The sequence below is a fragment of the Macrotis lagotis genome, chromosome 1 (genome assembly GCF_037893015.1).
Source record: "Macrotis lagotis isolate mMagLag1 chromosome 1, bilby.v1.9.chrom.fasta, whole genome shotgun sequence".
NCBI classification, from domain to species: Eukaryota; Metazoa; Chordata; class Mammalia; order Peramelemorphia; family Peramelidae; genus Macrotis; species Macrotis lagotis.
Genome location: NC_133658.1, coordinates 327620234 through 327641113, shown reverse-complemented (window position 1 = coordinate 327641113; position 20880 = coordinate 327620234). Strand labels below are relative to the sequence as shown.

General features: G+C 38.4%; 1 protein-coding gene across 3 annotated transcripts in view; it reads left to right on the top strand.

Annotated features, from left to right (window-relative positions):
• The window catches only part of NEK6 (NIMA related kinase 6), a 128534-nt gene that overhangs the window by 64353 nt on the left and 43301 nt on the right, over nt 1-20880 (top strand). For all 3 annotated transcript variants that reach the window (XM_074211606.1, XM_074211604.1, XM_074211605.1), the window contains exons 3-5: nt 635-775; nt 3953-4015; nt 10177-10287. In XM_074211606.1, the coding sequence (XP_074067707.1) occupies nt 635-775; nt 3953-4015; nt 10177-10287 (315 nt within the window). The remainder of the gene's footprint in view (nt 1-634; nt 776-3952; nt 4016-10176; nt 10288-20880) is intronic.

Sequence of the window (20880 nt, the reverse complement as noted above, 5' to 3'; positions counted from 1 at the left end):
CCAGTGCTCTATCCAATATGGCACCTAGCTGCCCCCTGCATCATTTCTTATAATTCTTTCCAGGTTTTTCTGAAATCTGCCTGTTCATTTTTTATTGAACAATTAGTATTCCATTACATTCATCTGCAACGTGTTGAGCCATTCTCTGTTTGATGGATTTTCTCTCAATTTCCAATATTTTGCCACTTTGAAAAGGGCTGTTATAAATATTTTTACACATGTAGGACCTTTTCCCTTTTCTATGGTCTCTTTAGGATATAGACCTAAGGGTATGCACAGTTTTATTTGGTCATGGTTCCAAATTGCTCTACACAATGGTTGAACATTTCACAACTCTACCAGCAATGCATTAAATTCTCAAAGCTATTGTGAGGACCAGACAAAACATACTTTGTAGCCCTGTGGTGCTATTCTTATGATTGTATTTTTTTCCCCACTGAATCCCTCCTCTTCCTATCCCAATTCTTGTAACCTTTCTCTCCTGACCAAGGACCCACACCTGTCATTTAACTGGCCATTGTGGAAAGTGATCTTGGCCTCCTCCTGCAAGAATGAATCATACAGACAGAAGGACTTAGGAATCTCCATCAGGTTGGCTCACTCTGGTTACTTTTTTTTCTCTTTCTCAAAACAGAGACACTTGACTTCGTTTCCCTATCGCTGTACCTTAGCTGACTTCCAGATAGAAAAGAAGATAGGCCGAGGGCAGTTCAGTGAAGTTTACAAAGCAACTTGTCTCTTGGACAGGAAAACTGTTGCTCTGAAGAAAGTCCAGGTAAATATTTTGAGGATGGATGCATCTTCTCTTCCTGTCCATTGTCTCCCCCCGCCCCCCCTTCAGCTAAAACGAAATGCATTACCCCTTAATGTTGTTCTGAGCATATGCATATGCATGGAGAATCTCCCAACTTTGATTATGTACCAATTTGGACAGTAGTGAGTTCCCTGTCATTGGAATTGTTCATTCAGAAGCTTGATTACCCCCTATCAAGGATGTAGAAGCAGAAGTTTCCATATGGCCTTGGGGGTGGGCAAGGTGATCTCTCATGCCTCTAGTGATAATCCTTGGTAAATGGTAATTCTAGAGATTTTCATCTTCTTCCCTCCTTTCATTGCATTGTTCTACAGGAAATTATTTAAATTCTCATTTTGATTCAGCCTCTCTTCAGACCTGCCTCTTTGACATCTGCTTGCATCAGAATAAAGAAGAGACCTTAGAAGGCAGATTGGTTACATGGAGAATATAGAATATCATACCTGGATGGGATCTTACTGTGTTAGCACATAGAGGATGAATCATGAATTCATAATCATGAATATGAGAAAATAAAACATAGCTTCTTAGAGCAACCCCATCTAGTCCTGCACTTTATGAACAAAGGAAAAGATATGGGAATGTAAGATAGAATTACAAATTGTTATATCTGAAAGGAACTTCAATGCATAGAATGTAAGAGCTGACAGGAACTTTGGAACATAAATGTGTTACCTGGATCATGAAGCAGGGGAAGCTTTTAAAACATAGAAAGTTAGTTTAAAGGACCCATAATGTTTGAATGCCAGGCCTAGAGTCAGGAAAACTTTTTTTTTCCTGTGTTTGAATCTGGCTTCATGTACTTTCTAGCAGTGTGACCCTGAACAAGTCACATAACTCTGCTTCAGTTTCCTCATCTATAATATGAGTTCGAAAAGGAAATGGCAAAGGCCTCCAGTATCTTTGCTAAGAAAAACTCAAATGGGATTGCAGAGAGTCATTCATGACTGAAAACAACTGAATGATGAAAGAAGTGTTAGAAATAGGAATGTTTGATGAGGAAGAGATATTAGAGCAGTTTTAGTTCAAGTTTTTTTTTTTTCTTTTTAATAATTCACAGACCAAAGAACAGACTTAGGTAAAGCAGCCACAATAAATAGAGTGCTAACTTGTAGTCTGGAGTTCCTGAGTTAAATTCAACCTCAGACACTTATTAGCTGTATGATCCTGGGCAAGTCATACCAACTTTTACTTAGTCTCCCCATCTGTAAAATGGGATAACAATAAAACCTACTTTCCAGGGTTGTTGTGAAGATCAAATGAGATAATACTCATAAAGAACTTTGCTAGTTATTGTCATAAATATTAATAAAATAATTTTCCATCATAATCTCCTTTAGAAAATGAAACTAGTTCTCTGTGCATTTCACAAACATACATATATGAGTCATGTGTAAGAAATCATAGACTCATTGCACAAATGGCATGTTTAAAAATCATTTTGTTCATCCCTCTTTAATCCTTCAGCAGTTTCAACAATCCCCTGATTTGTCCATACCGAGTTATGGAATGAATATTAATGCTTATTACTCTGGTAATTAAAAACTCATATAGAGGAGCTTTATGGAATTGAAAGACCACTGGATTGAGATTCAGGGGACAAGTCACTTTTCCTCCATTGGTGGTGCCCTTTAGATAAAGGGCATTTGACTAGACAGGGAATCAGTGAGAACTATAGCATGCTATGTATTAACATTCAATAGAGTTTGAGGTTCCTTCCATCTCTCAACATCCTGTGGTCTAAAGTTCTGTGTTCTGAGATCCCTTCTAATTCTAAAATTCTGTGAACTAGACCTGAGGAAGAAAAGGACATTTTGAATTAAATGGATAAAAGAAAACGTAGTCTTATGTTTTTAAAATGACATTTCGTGGATGGCTTTGATATTTTAGTTGTAAATTTACTAATACCTACATATAAGGGGCAACTATGTGACTCATTGGATAGAGCGCCAAGTCTGGAATCAGAAAGACTGGAGATAGGAAGAAATCTGGGATCAGACACTAACTGTGTGACCCTGGACAAGTCACTTCATCCTGTTTGCTTCAATTTCCTCATCTGTAAAATGAGCTGGAAAAGAAAATGGTAAAGTACTCCTGGATCTTTGCCAAGAGAGTCCCAAGTTGGGTAATGAAGAATCATAATCAACTGAAAAAACTAAACTGACTGACATTTGTCTCATCATTCTTGAATACAATGAAATGCATTTTGAAGGATGGGTTGAAGGAATTCTAAACTTTTGTTTTTATTTATAAATAGCAAAGATAATGTTGGAAAACAACTTCTTGAAAGGCAGTCCAGGGTAGTTGAAATAGCCCTGGACTCGAAGTCAAAATAGCTGAGTTTGAGCCCTGGCTACTTATAAGCCATGTGAACTTGAGCAAATACTTTCATATACCATATACTCTAGTATACTTTATATTTTGTAAATATAAGCTGCTGCTGCTGCTGTTATTATAAGAAAAAGCAGTGAACTGGATTAAATGCCTCCTATGACAGATTTGAGTCACAGAGTCAAATCATTTTGCTGTTATTCAGCTGTGTCCAACTCTTTGTGATCCCATAGACCATACTAATCATGAAGTTTTCTAGGCAAGGATACTGGAGTGGTTTTCCATTTCTTCTCCAATGGATCAAAGCAAACAAAGATTAAATGACTTTTCCAAGGTCATTCAACTAGTATCTAAGACCAAATTTGAATTTGAGTTTTCTGACTCCAGTCCCAGTGCTTTATCCTCTGAGCTAACTCTCCTCATCTCATTTACTAATATCTAAACTAGAAATAATATTACTTCCACTACAGTGGGAGGGATAGAGACAGGATCTAGATTTGTAATTTCACTGATTATAGGGACCTCCCAAATGAGAAAATTCTCTATTAATACAGGTTACTTCCTTCTTGACAATTTATAATCTTAAAGAGTTGACTAGACTTGCATGAGATCTCATAGCTAGAATGTGTCAAAGACAACTTAAACTCGGGTCTTCCCAGCTTTGAAGCCGCCATCCACTGTGGCACATTGCCTCTCTCAGGGATGAAAGGGCTTTGTGAACTGTGAAGTACTATCTACCTGTGATCTTTTATATCTGCTGTTATTCTCTCTGGTTTCTAAAATAGGTGTTTTGTGTCTCTTTTAAAGATATTTGAAATGATGGACGCCAAAGCCAGACAAGACTGCATTAAAGAGATTGACCTCTTAAAGGTAAGACTTTTTATGCAAAGTGTTAGGATATTCTAATGTGTCTCTGGGAATGTCCCTGAGCCTGTGTTCCTCCCATATGAGCCTATGTCTGACATATTTGAGCTGACATTTATAATAGTACTCTATGAGTACAAAGCACATCCACATCCATGAATTAGCACATTTTATTCTCACAGTGGCCCTGTGTGGTATGTAATACAAATATTATCATCCCATTTTATCAGCAGAAGAAACTTTTGACCAGAGAAAGAAATTCGTGCAGGGTCTTATTGTTGTAAAAATAAAAATCCTATCAACTAGAGTATCAGGAAAATGGTGGAGGTGGAATCTGACCTTAGTGTATTTTTAAAAAAAAATCAATAATGGCAACAACTCATTTCATAGGATTGTGGACCTGAAGCCCTTTAGTTCAACCCCCATACCCCTACCCTATTTTCCAGAAGGGGGAAATTGAAGCTCAGGGAAATTGGGTAATTTGTCTAAGTTTAGGTAGCATCACCAGTAGAATTTGAATCTAGTCCTCTGACTACAATTTTTCTCCTGGAGTATGCTGATTCCTTTCAGGGAGCTTTGCAGCAACCCTCTGAGGTAAGTAGTGTAAGGAAATGAAACTGTGACTTGTATAGGGTCACATCATAAAAGTTGTGTATAGAAGTGCCAAAAAAGTCAGATTTGGGCTCAGATTCTTAATAACCAGAGCTGTCCAAAAGTGGATGAACTGCTTTGTAAGCTTCAAATTGAAACAAGATGACTAGTGGTCTGGTTGGTTGTAGTTGAGACTCATGCTTAGATAAGGTTTAGATGACAAACCCTTTGTGATTCCTTCTACTTTGAGGTTCCATGATTTTCAAAACTATTTAAATCTTTCTTTGGCTCTGTTATGGTTAAGGTATCGTATAATCCACATTATAAGGACAGAAAGAATCCCTCATTCCTTTATTTATCTCTAGGAGCAGTTGGTGATCTGAGGATCCCCTTCTCAAATTTCTTGACTCTAGAGCTATAAAGGATCTAAAATACCATCTGATCCAATGCCTTCATTTTACAGATGGAAAAACTGAAATCCAGAGAGATTTGGTGACTTGCCTGAGGTCTCACAGCTAGTAATTAGCAGAATTTAAAATTCAAATTCAAACTTAAATCCTCTGACTCTGTATCCAGTCTTCATTCCACTTCCTCATACTAATTGTTTCAGTCTCTTCCCTGGTTAGTACAAACAAAAGACAATATCAACCTGAAACCAAATCATCTCTAGTCCTGCTCCAATCTCCATCCCTGCCTTATACATATGAATTTATTTCCTTCCCCCTCTGGGGTCCTGGAATGCAATATGACAGGTGCTCTGGCTCTGAAATATTTTTTCCCAGAGAACATCAAAAATGTATGTTTGGCTTTGCTTAGACCTCAGGGCAGGGTTTGGCTGCTCTGGGCTCTGAACTGGACTTTAGATATGTGATTGTGGTCTCTCTCCCCATCTTATTTATTTATTTTCTGTTGTGGCTGAACATAGATATTTGAATATTTAGCAGAATTTTGTTTTGTTTCATTTTGTGGTGTGCCCCCTCCTCCCTTTTCCCACTTCTTGCATCAACAAGGAGTTGTATCTTGTTAATTGGCCATAAATTTGGCAAAGCTGGCTGGGATAACCTGAGGCTTCATGAGACAAAAGAAACAAAATGGCAAATAGGAAAAAGGTCTTTGGAACCTGAAGACTGGGGTTCTGTATAACACCTCCCACATCTCCCAATTCTTATTATAGTCCTGGTCCTGATTCCAAGCAAACCACTGAGCCTCCTCTTTTCCCTTCCATAAATGACGGCAATTTGACTATATGATCTCTAGGGTCCCTTCACATCCTGACATTCTATGCTTCTCCTCTAGCTTTCTAAGATAGCAATAATAGTTTCCCCTCTAACTTTTTTAGAGTTCTTAAACTCTATTTTTAGCATTAAGTAGGGAACTTTCCTTACAACAACCTTTTGATGTTGGTGGGTGGTGCAATTATAATCATCTCCACTTCACAGATGAGGAAACTGAGACTTGGAGAGGCTGTGACTTGCCCAAGAGCCACATGGCTAGTAAATGTTAATTCTGGAAGTTGAACCCAGGGCTTCCAATTCTGAGACTTCTATGCTTTCTATCATTTTACACGGTATGTCTCTTAGTGACAGCCCTGAGTAAAAAGGACCACAAGATCACATTTTTTTGGAGCTGGAAGGGACCTTAGATACAATTTAGTCTAATCCCTTCGTTTTATAAAGGAACCAAAGACCAAAGAGATTCTTACTTGCTCATTCACAGAGATAGAAAATGGTAGATCTGAGATTTGAACCAAGTCCCTCTGATTACAAAATGCTTTCTATTTTATCAAACTGGAAATGACCTATGATATTTCTAAAATCCTTGCACTTATTATTCTTATTGAGGTAAATAAAATGGTGCTCACATTTCTTTGCTGCATTATGTTTTTCAAAATGTTTTCACAGTAGAAGATCTATAAGGTTGGGAGGGCAAAGATTATTTTTCCTATTTTATAAATGAGGAAACAGGATCAGAAAGGTTGAGTGATTTAGTTGGGGTTATATAGTTAGTAGAAGACAGAACTTGAGAATCCCCATCTCATGACTTTGAGCTCCGAGTACTTTCCACTACTTCCTCTAAGCAGCCACAGCTCAGCCTACACTAAGAAGCCAGTTGGATAAATCAGATTGCATTGCCAATTCACAGGGGATATCTTTGTTAATGCTGCCTATAGGGCATTTCTTTCAAATGTATATTGGTTCTTCTGTGAATGACACAACAAAATATGACAGATCTTCCTGGTGATGGAGAGAATTGGGCTGCCTAGGAGCTGAGCCAATCACAGAGAATATGGGGAAGTTCTCGGTGTCAACGTGGGAAGCCCCTTTTCATTGCGGCTGGTCAGCATTTCAGATAACTGGATGCAGGTGTGAGCCTGGCCCCTGAGGAGCCGGAGGGCAGAGTTGTTCAAGGTCTTGTTGGGAGACAAGGGAGGAGTTGGAGGGACCAGTTTCCATAGTTCTGTCAGCGTCAGCAGTAGGCTCTCGCTTTCCTTGCTGCCGGGAAGCTAATAACTTGTCAAATCAATACCTGCGACTCATCTCTCTCCTTAATTGATAGCTCCCATGCTGGTGGTAGTTACAGCGATGTCTAAATAACCCAAGGACATTGAGAGGATGTGTGGAGATGGTCCCAGACCAAAGAAATGACTTTTTTTTTTAGTAGGAGGAGCATCCTCTTTCACTCATTAGATATGTTCCCGAACAGTTTTATGTACATTTTATCCTATCTTCCTATTGACTTAGATTATTATTGCTGAGATGTATTGCATTAATTTCTGATTGATCTGTAATTGACACTGCAGTCTTGGAATCATAGAGCTAGAAAGGGCCTTAGAATAGAACATTTTAGAGCTGGAAGTTAGAATGCAAAATGTCAGAACGGGAAAGAGGCCTTAGAGATTTTACACATTAGGAAACAAGCAGCTGAAGTATAGTAGGGAAAGGTCTAGATTTGGAGTCACAAGAATTGGGGCCTAGGAAAATGAAACATTACCATATACAAAGTCAGTTCAGTTTGACACATTTTAATTCCATTAAAATTCACCTCAGTTGGACCAACATTTATTAAGTGACTGGAAGAGTTAAAAAGTTTTACAATGAAATGATACGTGCCTTCTATGGAGCTTATAATGTCATGGAGGGAAAAGATCTTTTACCTAGAAACTGGTTAAGCCAATCATAGCTCAAAATAGAATGACACAGGAGGAAATTTGTTGTTCTGAAAGTCTAGTCTCTGTCATTAATTGACTTTTTATCTTGATCAAATGTGGCACTTCTTGGGTCCTAGGTTCCTTATCCATCAAATGAGTGAGTTGGACTGACTGGTTTATCTAAAAGCCTTTGCAGATGGTAATTTTCTCTTGTTCTTATAATGGTGTAGTGTGATACAGTGTGGTTTGGTAGGGGGAGAGGAGGGCAGGACAGGTAGCAACAAACTGGTGGGAGACTGCTACCAAGGAAGGATAGAGGATAGGGGCACAGGTTCAGCAATGGGGGGAGATAAATTGCTGACAAGGTTTTTTCCTTCCTCAAAATCTTATGATTCTCTCCATATATTTGTGGTCTTTCTTGTCAAAGAGTTATCTTGAAAAAAAAAGAAAAGAGTTAACTTTATCTATTTGGGGAAAAAGCACTGGATTTATATTGGAAGACACGTTTAGTAATGAAGGGCAAAGAAGCAGAATCAGAGAAGTAATATATATATTTGTGTGTGTACATACACAGTCTGTAGATATCTGTGTATATATACATATCTGTAGACATGTAGCTGTCTCTCACAATGTTATAATCACAGTAACATGGCCATGACAAAATTTAAGAGACACAAAATTCAAAACACAAAAAAGAAAAAATCAGAAGGAGATGAGGAATAGACAGGATGTTTTGCTTATTAGCTTGTTAAAGTTTCAGTATATATTTTTGACATGATAAATATTGGAGCTTTTAAAGCTTTATGTATGATAATTTTTTTATATTTGTGTTTGGATATTTGTGTTGATAGGTGCTGAGTTGAGAATAAATAAATACAACTTACCTCTAAAAATTCGATTGAGACTTCAGAAGCCCAGCTCTTCCACTAATTGAGTCTGTGACTTCAGTCAAAACAATAAGCTTTTAGTAAACTACAGTCAAGCTCTGTGCTCCTATTTAGAAATACAAAAAAAAAAAAATGAAAAGTATTCCTGCCCTCAAGGAGCTTAAATTTTAAGAAAAAGCATATATCTTATATGAGTATATACAAAGTAGAGGGGTAGACATTAGCAAATGGGGTGATGAAGAAAGTCCTCTTGAAGAAGTTAATACTTGAACTAAATCTTGAAAGAAATGAGGAATTCTAAGAGTGAAAGGTAAGAAGGAAGAACATTTTAGCATGGAGAATATCAAGTACAAGAGCTTAGAACCAGGAGGAGGGTTATCTATGAGGAACAGCAAGTAAGTTTATTTGGTTAAACCGCTGTGTGTATCTGAGAAGTCTTGGAAGATTAAAAAAAAAAAGGGTCAGGTTGGGAAGCTCTTTAAATTACAAACAGAAGAGTTTATATCTGTTCCTAGAGATGATAAGGAGATAGTGGGACATATTGAATAGAGGACCACATGGTCAGACCCAAGCTTTAAGAGAATTACTTTGGCAGTTGCATGAAGGATAGATTGGAATAAAGAGAGACTGGAGGTGGAAAGAACAATAGGAGCCTATTGCTGTTGTCCAAATATGAAGCAATGAAGGGCTGAGTTAAGATGGTGGCTGTGTGAGCAGAGAAAGGGAACACGATGTCAGAGGAGTTGTGGAGGTAGAAAAAGCATGACCTGTCAACTGATTGTGTCTGTGGTATGAGTAAGAATGAAGACTCAAGGATGTCACCGGGGAAGGGGACCTAGGTAAGTATAAGTCCCATACCCTTAACAGTCATCAGAAACTCAAAAAGGATTGGTTTGAGGGAAAAGAGAATGAGTTTTTTTGGATCTGCAATTGATGAGAGCACCAATAACTCAGACAGTCATCAGGAAGGGTTTTTCCCAACTCAGCTGAGCCTTGAATAGGCTGAGGCTTGAAGGAAGAGATCGAAGTGTGTGTGGGGGGAGGGGTGGTGATGGGATACATGCCACACCCTGGAACATTCTGCAAAATCATTCAGGCAGAAGATGGAATGCTAAGTTCAAGGTCTGCTTTTGGCTTGAACATGAGTATAACCAGCATGTGTGAAATAAGTCTGGAAAGGTAGTTTGGAGTGGGCTTTTGAAGGTCTTTGGATGCCGCAATGCTGGGCAGTGAGGAGCCACTGAAAATTCTTGAGCAGGAGAAATACATATTCAGATCTATGCCTTAAAAAGATGATTTGGGAGTACTCTGGGGAGAACTGATTGTAGAGGGGAGATCAATTAGCCACTGATGATGGAAAATGAGGGCTTGAACTAGGGTTAAAAAGATGCCCAAACATTTTCCTGGGCTACAGAGGTGTCTTTCAATAAAGTCTCCAAGAGTCCTCAAATTAAAGGTTCTATCTTCTGTTGATTCTGAAGTGTTATCCCTGGCATCTTGTGCCCCTCACTATTGCTGTTTTTCATTTTTTTCCTTTGCAGCAATTGAACCACCCAAATATTATTAAATATTTGGACTCTTTCATTGAAGAGAGTGAGTTGAACATAGTCCTGGAGCTGGCTGATGCAGGTGACCTCTCTCAGATGATTAAGGTAAGCTAGCTCTATATTGAAACAAAATAGAGATAGTTATAGTCCCCCTCTTGAGTGTAATGTCACTGTGCACATGGTAGAGGTTCAGGGGAGGAGGTTTCCCCTAGTGTGACCTGAGGTTTCATAATTCAAGCAGCACAAAAGAGCCAGAAATCTAGGTTACAAACAAACAAACAACAAAAGAAACAAATTAAAAAAACAGGGGTCATATCCCAAGGAAATGGGGTGCTCGTGACAAGGATCAGAAGCTAGAGGGGCCAGATTGGAAACCAGTGAGAGTCAATATCAAAGAATCATCAAAAGTTGAAGAGCAAGCAAAACCCAGTTAAGGGTTTTCACATTTTCCTGCTAGCCTTAGCACATTTTTTTTGTTTGATTTTGAAAGGCAGTGGGTTAAGTGATATGCTCAGGGTCACACAATTAGGTAATTATTAAGTGTCTGAGGTCATATTTGAACTCAGGTTCTTCTGACTCCAGGACCTGTATTCTATCCACTACACCTCCTAGCTGCCCCTAGCTTTAACTCATTTTGACTTTCAAAGCTCCTGATCATGCTACTCTTTTGTATTCATCTTCAGTCATTCAGTTATTTGTTCTTTAAAAAACTTTGTATTTTAAAATTTGTACTTTAAAAAAAAAATCTTCTCTTTTGTGGAAGAGTTTACTGGATTTCCACTTCTGTGTCTAGTAACTAGCTTACTTTTAGTTTCTTTCTAATCAGGATCTTTTGTACCTGTGTTATCAAAATGTCCTTCTTGAGAATTTCACCCTCTTGGGTCAAGTTCTTCTGAACAATTTAAGACCATGGGATTCAACCTTGTTCTTTCTCTGAATTCTTTGAAATATACTCTTTCTGAATCTGGAGCAAATAAGTCCACATGCTTGACTTTATTTTCTTTTTTTGTCATAAGATGGAGTAGTTACTCTTCCTCAAAGTTTCCCAGAATCCCCATTTCAACAATTATATCCTTCTTGTTGAACAGGATCAAATCAGGCAAAAATGTTTAAAACTGCCATACTAAGGAAGATCCAAGTAGAATAATGAGGCCAAGACAAGTCCCCACTTTCCCAGAGTCAGTGCATTTTTCCTCTTGTTGAGAGTGTGAGTCATTGGCTCTGTGGAAACCACATAAAACTATTCTTCAGGCACATGAGTGTTTTTCTTCCTCTGAGTTTGAGCCTGCCCTGACTTCTGTCTTCCCCTAACCAGTTTTAGCTGAACCTCATCAGTGGAGCAGGGAAGGAAACAGCTGTTGCTGTATAAAAGAACTGGTGTCTTGGCTGAGATGTTTGAAGAGTGTCTTACAGTCTCCCAAGTGCCAGTTTCCTGAAACCTCACTAACATTACAAATGTCTGGACATGAGCACTTTAGATTAAAGAGGCTAATTGTCTTCTCCTTCACCCTGTTAAAGTACTCTTTTGTCATTAGCTGAGCTTGGTGGTTGCAAGGGAGCATTTTTTGTTTTATTGCATAAAAGGCGTGGGTGCTCAAGGATGCAGATGTTAGAGGCTGTAAATGACCACATAAGTGACCCAGCTGTGGCCATGCCCCTGGGTTAACTGCCTCCTCAACCTGGAACCAGTTTGGACGACACTAAATAAACTAGTCCAGAAGCTTTTCCAGTGTTTGTGAACTAACTTCCCCTTTCCCTGTAGCACATAGTAGAATGAAGATTCTCATGTAAAGCTAGAGCAGGGGTTCGTATCTTGTTTTTTAAAAAATATTTTGATTACTATATTTCAATATAATTAGTTTCCTTTGTACTCCTATGTATCATGCTTTATACATTTAAAATATTATTCTGAAAAAGGATTCATAGGATTCACCAGACCTCCACAGGGGTCTATAGCATACCATAAGCTCAACCCTCTGGTATTTAGAGAGAAAAAAAAGAGGTCCCAGAACAGAGTCCTGGGGAGTTGGGAACAAGAAATGATTGAGGATCAATCAAAGAGAATTTATAGCTAGACAGGAGGAAAACCAAGAAAGACTAATGCCATAAGCATTATTTAAAAGAAAGAAAGAGCAAATGCCACAGAGGAAAAAAAGAGTATCCAAGAAGAGAAGGTAGTCAGTGGTGTCATGCCCCAAAGAGAACAAGAAAAATGAAAATTGAGAATAGATCATCACATCTGGATATTAAAAGATCATTGATAATACCATGATCCAAGATCAGTTTTTTTCTTGAGGTTTCTTTTTTTTTGGGGGGGGAGAATGAGGATCTATGTTTTCTTTCATAACATGACTATTATGGAAATGTTTTGTGTGACTATGCATTTAAAACCTATATCAAATTGCTTGCTTTCTAAATGTAGGGATATGGGGCAGGAAGAAGGGAAAGAATTTGGAACTCAGTTTTAAAAACAAATGTCAAAAATTGTTTTTACATTTAACTAGGGAATACTAGAATTAAAAAAATATATCGGTATTAACTATGAAGTGAGGCATTTCAGTTGAGCTGATGAGGTAAGAAGTAAATTTAAAGGGCCTGGAGCCAGGAAAACTCATCTTCCTGAATTCAAATCTGACCTCAGACACTTAACTGTGTGACCCTGGCCAAGTCACTTAACCCAGTTTGCCTTAGTTTCCTCATCTGTAACATGAGCTGGAGAAGAAAATGAAAAACCACTCTAATACCTTTGCCAAGAAATCCCCAAATGGGATGGCAAAGTGTTGAACATGACTGAAAAATAACTGGACAACAATAAAAGGGCTGAGAAGTGAATGAAAGGAGGGAGTTTTTTCTAAGAGTTTAACTGTGAAAGAGGAGAGATATAGGATGACCACTCAAGAGCATCATCAGGTCAAATTAGAATTGAAAATTGGATGAGAGAGGGAGGGTTAAAGGGGAATCAAAAGAGACTAGGAACAAGTAGAGGAGTTGACCTCTTAAAACTGACCACCTTTTCATCAGAAACTAGAATGGAAAAAGAGAAAATGAGGGATGAGATCAAGAGTTGTGATATACAGTAGGTGAAAGCAGGGAGTTCATGTTGAATGATTCTCTTTTCTCAGTATAATATAAGGTTTTACTGAGAGGAAGGGCAGAGAATGGTGGAGGAGAAAAGGCAAGACTCACTGTTGAGATAAGATAATTTATAACTTTGTAACTTTGTAATAGCAGGGTTGGTGACTTCCACTAGCATCATTCAACAACCTGTAACTAGGAACAGTAGAGGTGGATGATGGGGATGAACTAGGGCTGGTTTGACAAGGCATGAGCAGTGATAGGGCAAGGGGGCAACGAATTTGAGAGGAGAGAATGTAATGTTGAACTTATGATTAACTGTAAGGTCAATATTAACAGGGAGGCAAATGAAGCCAGAGTAGGGATGATATCCTGGGAGAACTCTGAGGGTGGAAAGACTGTGAAGGTCATAGTGAGAATGAAGAAGAGTTTTTAGGAGTGAGCCATAGAAAAATGGAATAAAAGGAGGTTGTGGTCAGAGAATTTAGGAAGTGGAACATTTATCCTCTTAGTGTGGTGTGGTTGGGAGAGGGAGGGAGGGTTGGTGAGAGATTGTTGCCTCTGCCTTGGGCTTTGATGATGGGGACTCTATGACTTTGGGTAGATCACATTATAATTACCAGGACATAGAGTTTTTACTAAGGTCTGAGAATCTCTTAGCCATATAGAGACTTTGACATGAATGGTTAGACCTCAGGTGCTTTCTACACAAGTTGCCACACTGGAAGAATAGCTTCTGAATTATTCTTGTCATGCTAACTTGCTTATTTATGTTAAACAAAACAAGGACATGCTTATTCATCACTATCATAGAGGGTTTTTCAACACAAAGAAAGCCTGACTGGAAGAAGGGTTCCCAAAGACTTGGTGAGATTTTTCAGATCAGTGTTGTCAAACTCAAATAGAAATGGATCCCTAAAGGCTTCTTATTGACTTAGAAAATTTTTAATTAACATAATCTCTGTTGTATTGTATTGTGTTTATTTTGTTAAATATTTGCCAATTACATTTTAATCTAGTTCCTGTATCCTAGGAGTTTTTGTGGACCTGATAGCATCTGGTCCACATACTTCAGGTTGGCTGATATTCTGTTGATTACACCAAACCCATAGCATTATTGAAACTCCTCAATAAGATCAAATTTTATGTAAAATAAAAATCAAACTAAGGGGGCAGCTAGGCGGTGCAGTGGATAGAGCACCGGCCATGGAGTCAGGAGTGCCTGAGTTCAAATGCGGCCTCAGACACTTAATAATTACCTAGCTGTGTGGCCTTGGGAAAGCCAGTTAACCCCATTGTCTTGCAAAGACCTAAAAAAAGTCAAACTAAGTTAGATATATAGATAATAGATGGATGATGAAGTCCAGTTATCCAGTTTATATGCTGCTGTATGACTAGAGTGTTGGATTAGCACATAAGCACATATAACTGAGATTTGAAATAGACACAGAAGATGGACAATGAGCTGACCCCCAATTGACTTTGAAGAAGAAGAACTAATTGGATTGTATTTTGGATATTGTGCATTTTGATGATCCCACAATATTTCCCAGTGCCCAGATCTATTTTCTTAAAATAAATTTTGATATATTTTTATTTTAGATCACATTTCCCAATAGATTCTCCCTCCTTCCCCTCCCAGAAGGCTATCTATTATAGCAAAAGGAAAAAAAAGAAAAAATGAACACAATTTATCAAAACTAATCAACATATTGATTAGGTCTTATATTACCTTCAATATTTCACAGCTTTAGTTCTCTAGTCCACCCCACTTTCCAAAAAGGCAGGGGAAGATAAGTGCTCATATGTCTTCTTTTGGGTAAAACTTGGTCATTGCTGTTTCATAGCATTCAATTTTGAATATCATTTTAATCATTGTTACTAGTATTTCCCTTCCTTTGCTTACTTTGCTTTGCATCATTTCATATAAGTATTTCCATGCCTTTCTAGTCATAATATTTATCAATTTTTGGGCAGGGTAATAATGTTCCATTACAATCATATATCAGAATTTGTTTAATTTCAATCAGAGGTCAAACAAAGATTTTTCCTCCAATCGACCACTTCTTATCCTAGCTGAGTTAATTTTCTTCATACAAAAAAGCTTTTCAATTTTATGTAATTTAAATTATCTATTTTATGTTTTGCAATGGCTCTTATTCCTTGTTTGGTTAAGTTTTCACCCAAAATATTGCAACTGTTTCTTTTCTACATTTTTAAGGGTGTGAGCTTTAATATACAAGTCATATATAACTTTCAAATTTATATTTGTATGTGATATGAGGTGTTGATCTAAACCTGATTTCTGCCAAAATCTTTTCTAGTTTTCCTAGGAATGTTTTTCACATTGAGAGTTTTTCCTCAAGTAATTCATGTTAGTCTGTTCTAATAATCAGCTTTAGAATTTTTTTTTTTAAGCAAATGTTCTCTTGGCAATGCTGTAGTTGTAAATTTTGAAAAACCCTTTTCTCTGAGAAATCAAAGCTTGGGTGACTCAAGGGGAAATGGAGAGAGACATAAACTTTATAGAGCATTCCATCTTCTTGTCTGTGTCTCTGCACTAGCTCTTCCCCTGCCTGGAATGCCCCAACCTCACTCCAATCTATTAGAGCCCTTAGTTTCCTTCAAGGCTCAGCTAAGGCACCACCTTCTTGTAGCATATGAAGTCTTTCCTGCTCTCCAGTGTCTTCCCCCCTTCCAAATTACCTTGTATCTATTATATATATATATATATATATATATATATATATATATATATATATATATATATATATATATATATAATATATAAAGGACTCCCCAAAATCTTGGTTTTAATATTTCCTACATTTCCAATGATAGCCCCTCACCATAAGTCACCTAAGGAATATTATCTAGGGAATGCATGATTGGAAAAGGAAGTAGACTGGTCAGAGGGATAGAACAAGGTAGCCCAAGTACTCAATTTGTGTTTACAAGATATGAAAAATATAATCCTCGAGCAAACAGGTGAGTTGCATGTGGTCCACAGTGAAGTGCAACCTGAACCAGATTAAAATATAGTTCCTATCTGCTTTTAATGTGTTGCTGTATTAATAAAAAAGAAATATACAAATATATGTGGTTTCTAAGTCAATATGTGACCTTCAGGAATCCTATGTATGGTTCATTGGTCCCTCTTTCTATCTGAGTTTGACCCCAATGCCCTTGAAGAAAGCCTCCAGGATGTTAGGTGGATGCTCTGTAGCAGACCTATGAAAGAATACAGACAAAAATCTCATGGAATAGAATGCATGTTGGAGTTGTGATCTGTACTAATAGAGATCATAACTACATCAATAACATCATCACAACCATTGAGAGAGAGCTGGTGATGGATTGACAACATTCAGGCAGTAGGAGCCTCTTCCTCATCTCTCTGTGAGGGAAGTTGGTCTTGAACATAGTACCCAAGGGCAGAATAAATTGAAATAGAATATCAGAGCTGGAAAGGGCTTAGGAGAATAGAATGTTAAAACAAAATATGTTTGCAGTGAAAGGGACTTTAATAATACCCATTGTTACCACAGACATTAGAGAATGTTAGAACTGGAAAGAATCTTGGAACAGAATGTTAGAACACAGGCCACAGAATGTTAGTTGGAAGGAATCTGAAAATTTAGAATACCCATAGAACATAGAACATTAAACCTGAAAAGGGCCATAATTTGATCTAGCTGCCTGCCTATGAGGAAAGTCAGACCCAGGGAGAGGTGACCTACTCAAGGACACACATAGCCAGTTCGTGGCAGAGCTGGGACTGGGACCTACTTTTCTCCCCTAGGTTTCCTCTCTTTTAAAGATAGATAAAGAAATAAAGATGGAAAAAAAAGGAAAGAGGGAGGAAGAAGACATTTTCCTTCTCTAATTCGGTATGATTTCCTCAGTTATATGTCTGTGAACCTCTTCCCTTCCATGTTTCCTTCCTTCCTATTGGGGCCCCAGGAGGAATATGACTGAACAGAAGTCTTTGACCAGGGTTGCCTCAGTCTTCGTCCCCAGTTACAGACAGCTGGTGCTGGGCCGCACTCTAGGTTAGCTCTGCAATCTCAGCTATACTGCCCTCCATCAGACGCAAAAAACATTTTTTTTAAGTTTACTGACTTTCTTCCCCACAGGGACCAGGGCTTGCGAAAATGTTCACTGCTTTGCTCTTCTGTTATTTTGCTCGGAGGAATACTTGTATTGCAGAAAAGCAGCTTTAGTTGAACCATCATCACCTGCTTCTATATTTTCGTTGACATATTAATGCATTCTCAGAGATGTTAATCTTCAGACGCATCCCCGGTGAGAACAGATGTGGTATATCATGTTTGTTCGCACTTTCAGCCCGCTCTCTGCATTTTACCTGTTTCCCTCCATCATTATTCAATGATTATTATAAATGAACACTTTCGAAAAGTTCACCTCCCTGCTTTGGTCATGTACTAAATCATCATCATGTCACAGCAGTTTGTCTTTCTCAGTGTGTGTCTGATGTTGCCTGTTGTACTCCAGAGCAAATCGTCCAGTCACTCATGTTCCCTCGCAGGGACTGGGGCGTATTTATCTTTGTATCTTCCCCAGCACAGTGCTCCACACACCATAGGTACTCAGTCAATGTTTGTTCAACTAATGGTGGGATCTCAGAATCGGAAGAGAACTTAAGACGATTAGAGCAGGAAGGAACCTTAGAACATAGAATGTTGGAATCTTGAATGTGGAATGTCAAAGCAAGCAGAAGCTAAAACAGAGGTATCAGTCTGTAAGACAGGACACCCAGGTGCTACCCAAACTGGCTAAAAATATGATTGGGAAATGAGATAAATAAAAGTACAATAAAACTAAGTCAACATGCAGCCTACAGGATCCTTATCTGTATATTAGTGTTTCCCTTGTTTCTGTTTGAGTGCTCCAGAACCTGGAATGTTAGGCTACAGGTAACCAGAGCTAGAAGATACTCTATATCAACATAAAACACAGGTTAGAATGCAAAATTACAGTGTCCTACTATGTGGACTAGAGGGAAAATCCCATGGATTAGGGATGCACTTGATGTGAGATTTTTAGTCACAAAGTTTTTCCCTAATTAATTAGCATGCTCAAACATCAGCAGTCAGCCACAAGGGTCTAACTACTTGTCTGCCTATACCTTTGTATAACCTACATGCCATCAGGGCTCATGCTAGCAGGTTTGCATCAGTAACTATAATTGTAAGAAATTTACGTAATCTGTAGACCTATGTATTTCTGATCATGTTTCCCCCTATTGGAAATTCTTTGACACAATTGGCATAACATAATATAGTGGAACTGGAAGAGACTTTAGAATGTAGTGTTAGACCTGAAAATCCACTTAGGGTTGTACAGCCTAGTGTACTTCTCTTCCCTTCTCTTATCTTCTTTATTTGCTGTACTCATGTTGAAGTTTTCATTTAGATGCCAACTGGAGAGGCAGTTGTTTTTTTTCTCCTGCTTGCCTAGAATTTTTAAAATATATGGTATTGGTGTACCTTACTTTATACAGTAGGCACATTCCTGAAAAATTACAGATTATATTTTGATAAATTGCATTATTTCTTCTTTTTTACTGTCTTCCTCCTACTTTTTTACCCTGCTCCATGTTTTCCTACCTCTACCCCTCAGTCCTAAGTAGGCTTCCATTTTTATTCTCATTCTTTCTTTCTTCCTTCCTGTCTCAGAGGAAGAGGTAAGTTTCCTTCTCTCAAAAGCTAAACCCTCTAAAGAGTTTTGGAGTCAGAGAATCTGGAATCAGAAGAACTTTAGATACTTATTAGCTGTGTGACCTTGGCCAGTCCCTTAACCTCCCCAGGTCTCAAGTTCTTCATCTGTAAAATAAGGGATTTAGTCTAGATAGACTCTGGAGTATTTTTTCTTTAAACTTAACTTCTCATCCATAATTACCCTGACTCAACTCCAGCATCTTGAGTCTCTTCTGTGTAAGTATTGTTGCTCCCCAGTAGGATGTAGTATTTTCTTGAGGTCAGAAACTGCTTTGTATCTCCGGGGTCCAACAGAGAGCTTACTGTAATTGAATCTCTCTTTGCTATCTTTCCTTTCATGACTTTCAAACATGTTAAATATTAAAAATTACTTGACCCTCCTCCCCACTCTAGCTCCTATTGTCATTCTCTCCTGTGCACACCCAGATTTCCTCAGGGAATGTTCTATACCTGTAGCTTCCCTTTACCTTTCTACTGGCTCACTCCTTAACCTCCTGCAGTGTCTACTCTGAGACTGACCCTGCTCTATGCATCTAATCACCAAATCCAATGGCCATTCTCAGTTCTCTTCAGTGTACAGCCTCTTATTTCTAGATATCATCTCCCCACCTGGGCTTCTGCGACCCTGTCCTCCTCATAAAGTGCTTGACAAACCTTAAGGCATATATTATTAATGATTTATGCCCTCCTTTCATTTCCTTGACTGCTCTTTCTGTCTCTTTTTCTGTTTTCTCATCCTCTAAATGTAAATATCCCCAGGTCCTTTAGACTACATCAGCTCCATTGCTCTAGCACAGTAGGATGTGTGTTGGGGTTGAGTCATACTTTTTCCCAAGAAAATTGTCTGTCTGCTGTAGTTGGTTCTAGTCTCCCCATAGCCTCATCTTGTCTGTGAAAAACTTGGCTATGCCTTCAATGTCACATCAAAGTTAAGAATCTTGACATTAACTACAGCTAGCTCTCTATACTTTTTCCTCCTGTCTGTTCTCTTTTCCTCTGTTCTGCTTTTTTATTATTGCAGAAGTTCATATAAGAGAGGTTGAGGGCCTGAACAAGGGTGAAGATTTATTGTGTTGGTCTCATTATACATAGTATCTTACCTCCAAATCTGTCTTGAATTGTATTTTTGGTCATAACAGCTCATGATATGAAAGGGCATCTCCCCTTCCTTTCCTTCTCCCTCTCTCTCTTCCAGTCCTTTCTCTCCATTTCTCTCTCTCTCTCTCTCTCTCTCTCCTCTTTCATGAAGCACCACCTCTCTCCAGTTCCCTACACATTCTTTATATTAACTTTAGCTAATTCTCAGTTCCCTTTACACAAAACCACTCCTACTACAGAAAAGCCCTCTAGCATCCTATACCATAGGGCACACCCAGCTTGTGATATGACTTCACTTTTCTTGACTTCTCTGACATTTCACATTTTCCTTTCTGTAGACCATCTCTCGGCCTCCTTTCAAGAATGCAGCCTTAGGGGATAATAATCAAAGCTTGCATTTCTTTGGTACTCTACTATTATAAAACCCTTTATACATTATCTCTTTATTCTTACAGCCATCAATCAATAACCATTTATGAGGTGCCATTATATGCCAGACACTGTGTTGAGCACTGGAGATGCAAGATTATTATTAAAGATTAGTTTGAAATTTTTTTTTGGTCTTTTTTTTAGGTTTTTTTTTGCAAGGCAAACGGGGTTAAGTGGCTTGCCCAAGGCCACACAGCTAGGTAATTATTAAGTGTCTGAAACCAGATTTGAACCCAGGTACTCCTGACTCCAGGGCCGGTGCTTTATCCACTACGCCACCTGGCCGCCCCAGTTTGAAAATTTTTATACTCAAGGAGCTTACTTTCTCTTGGGGGAAGAGCTGGCAAGAGAACTC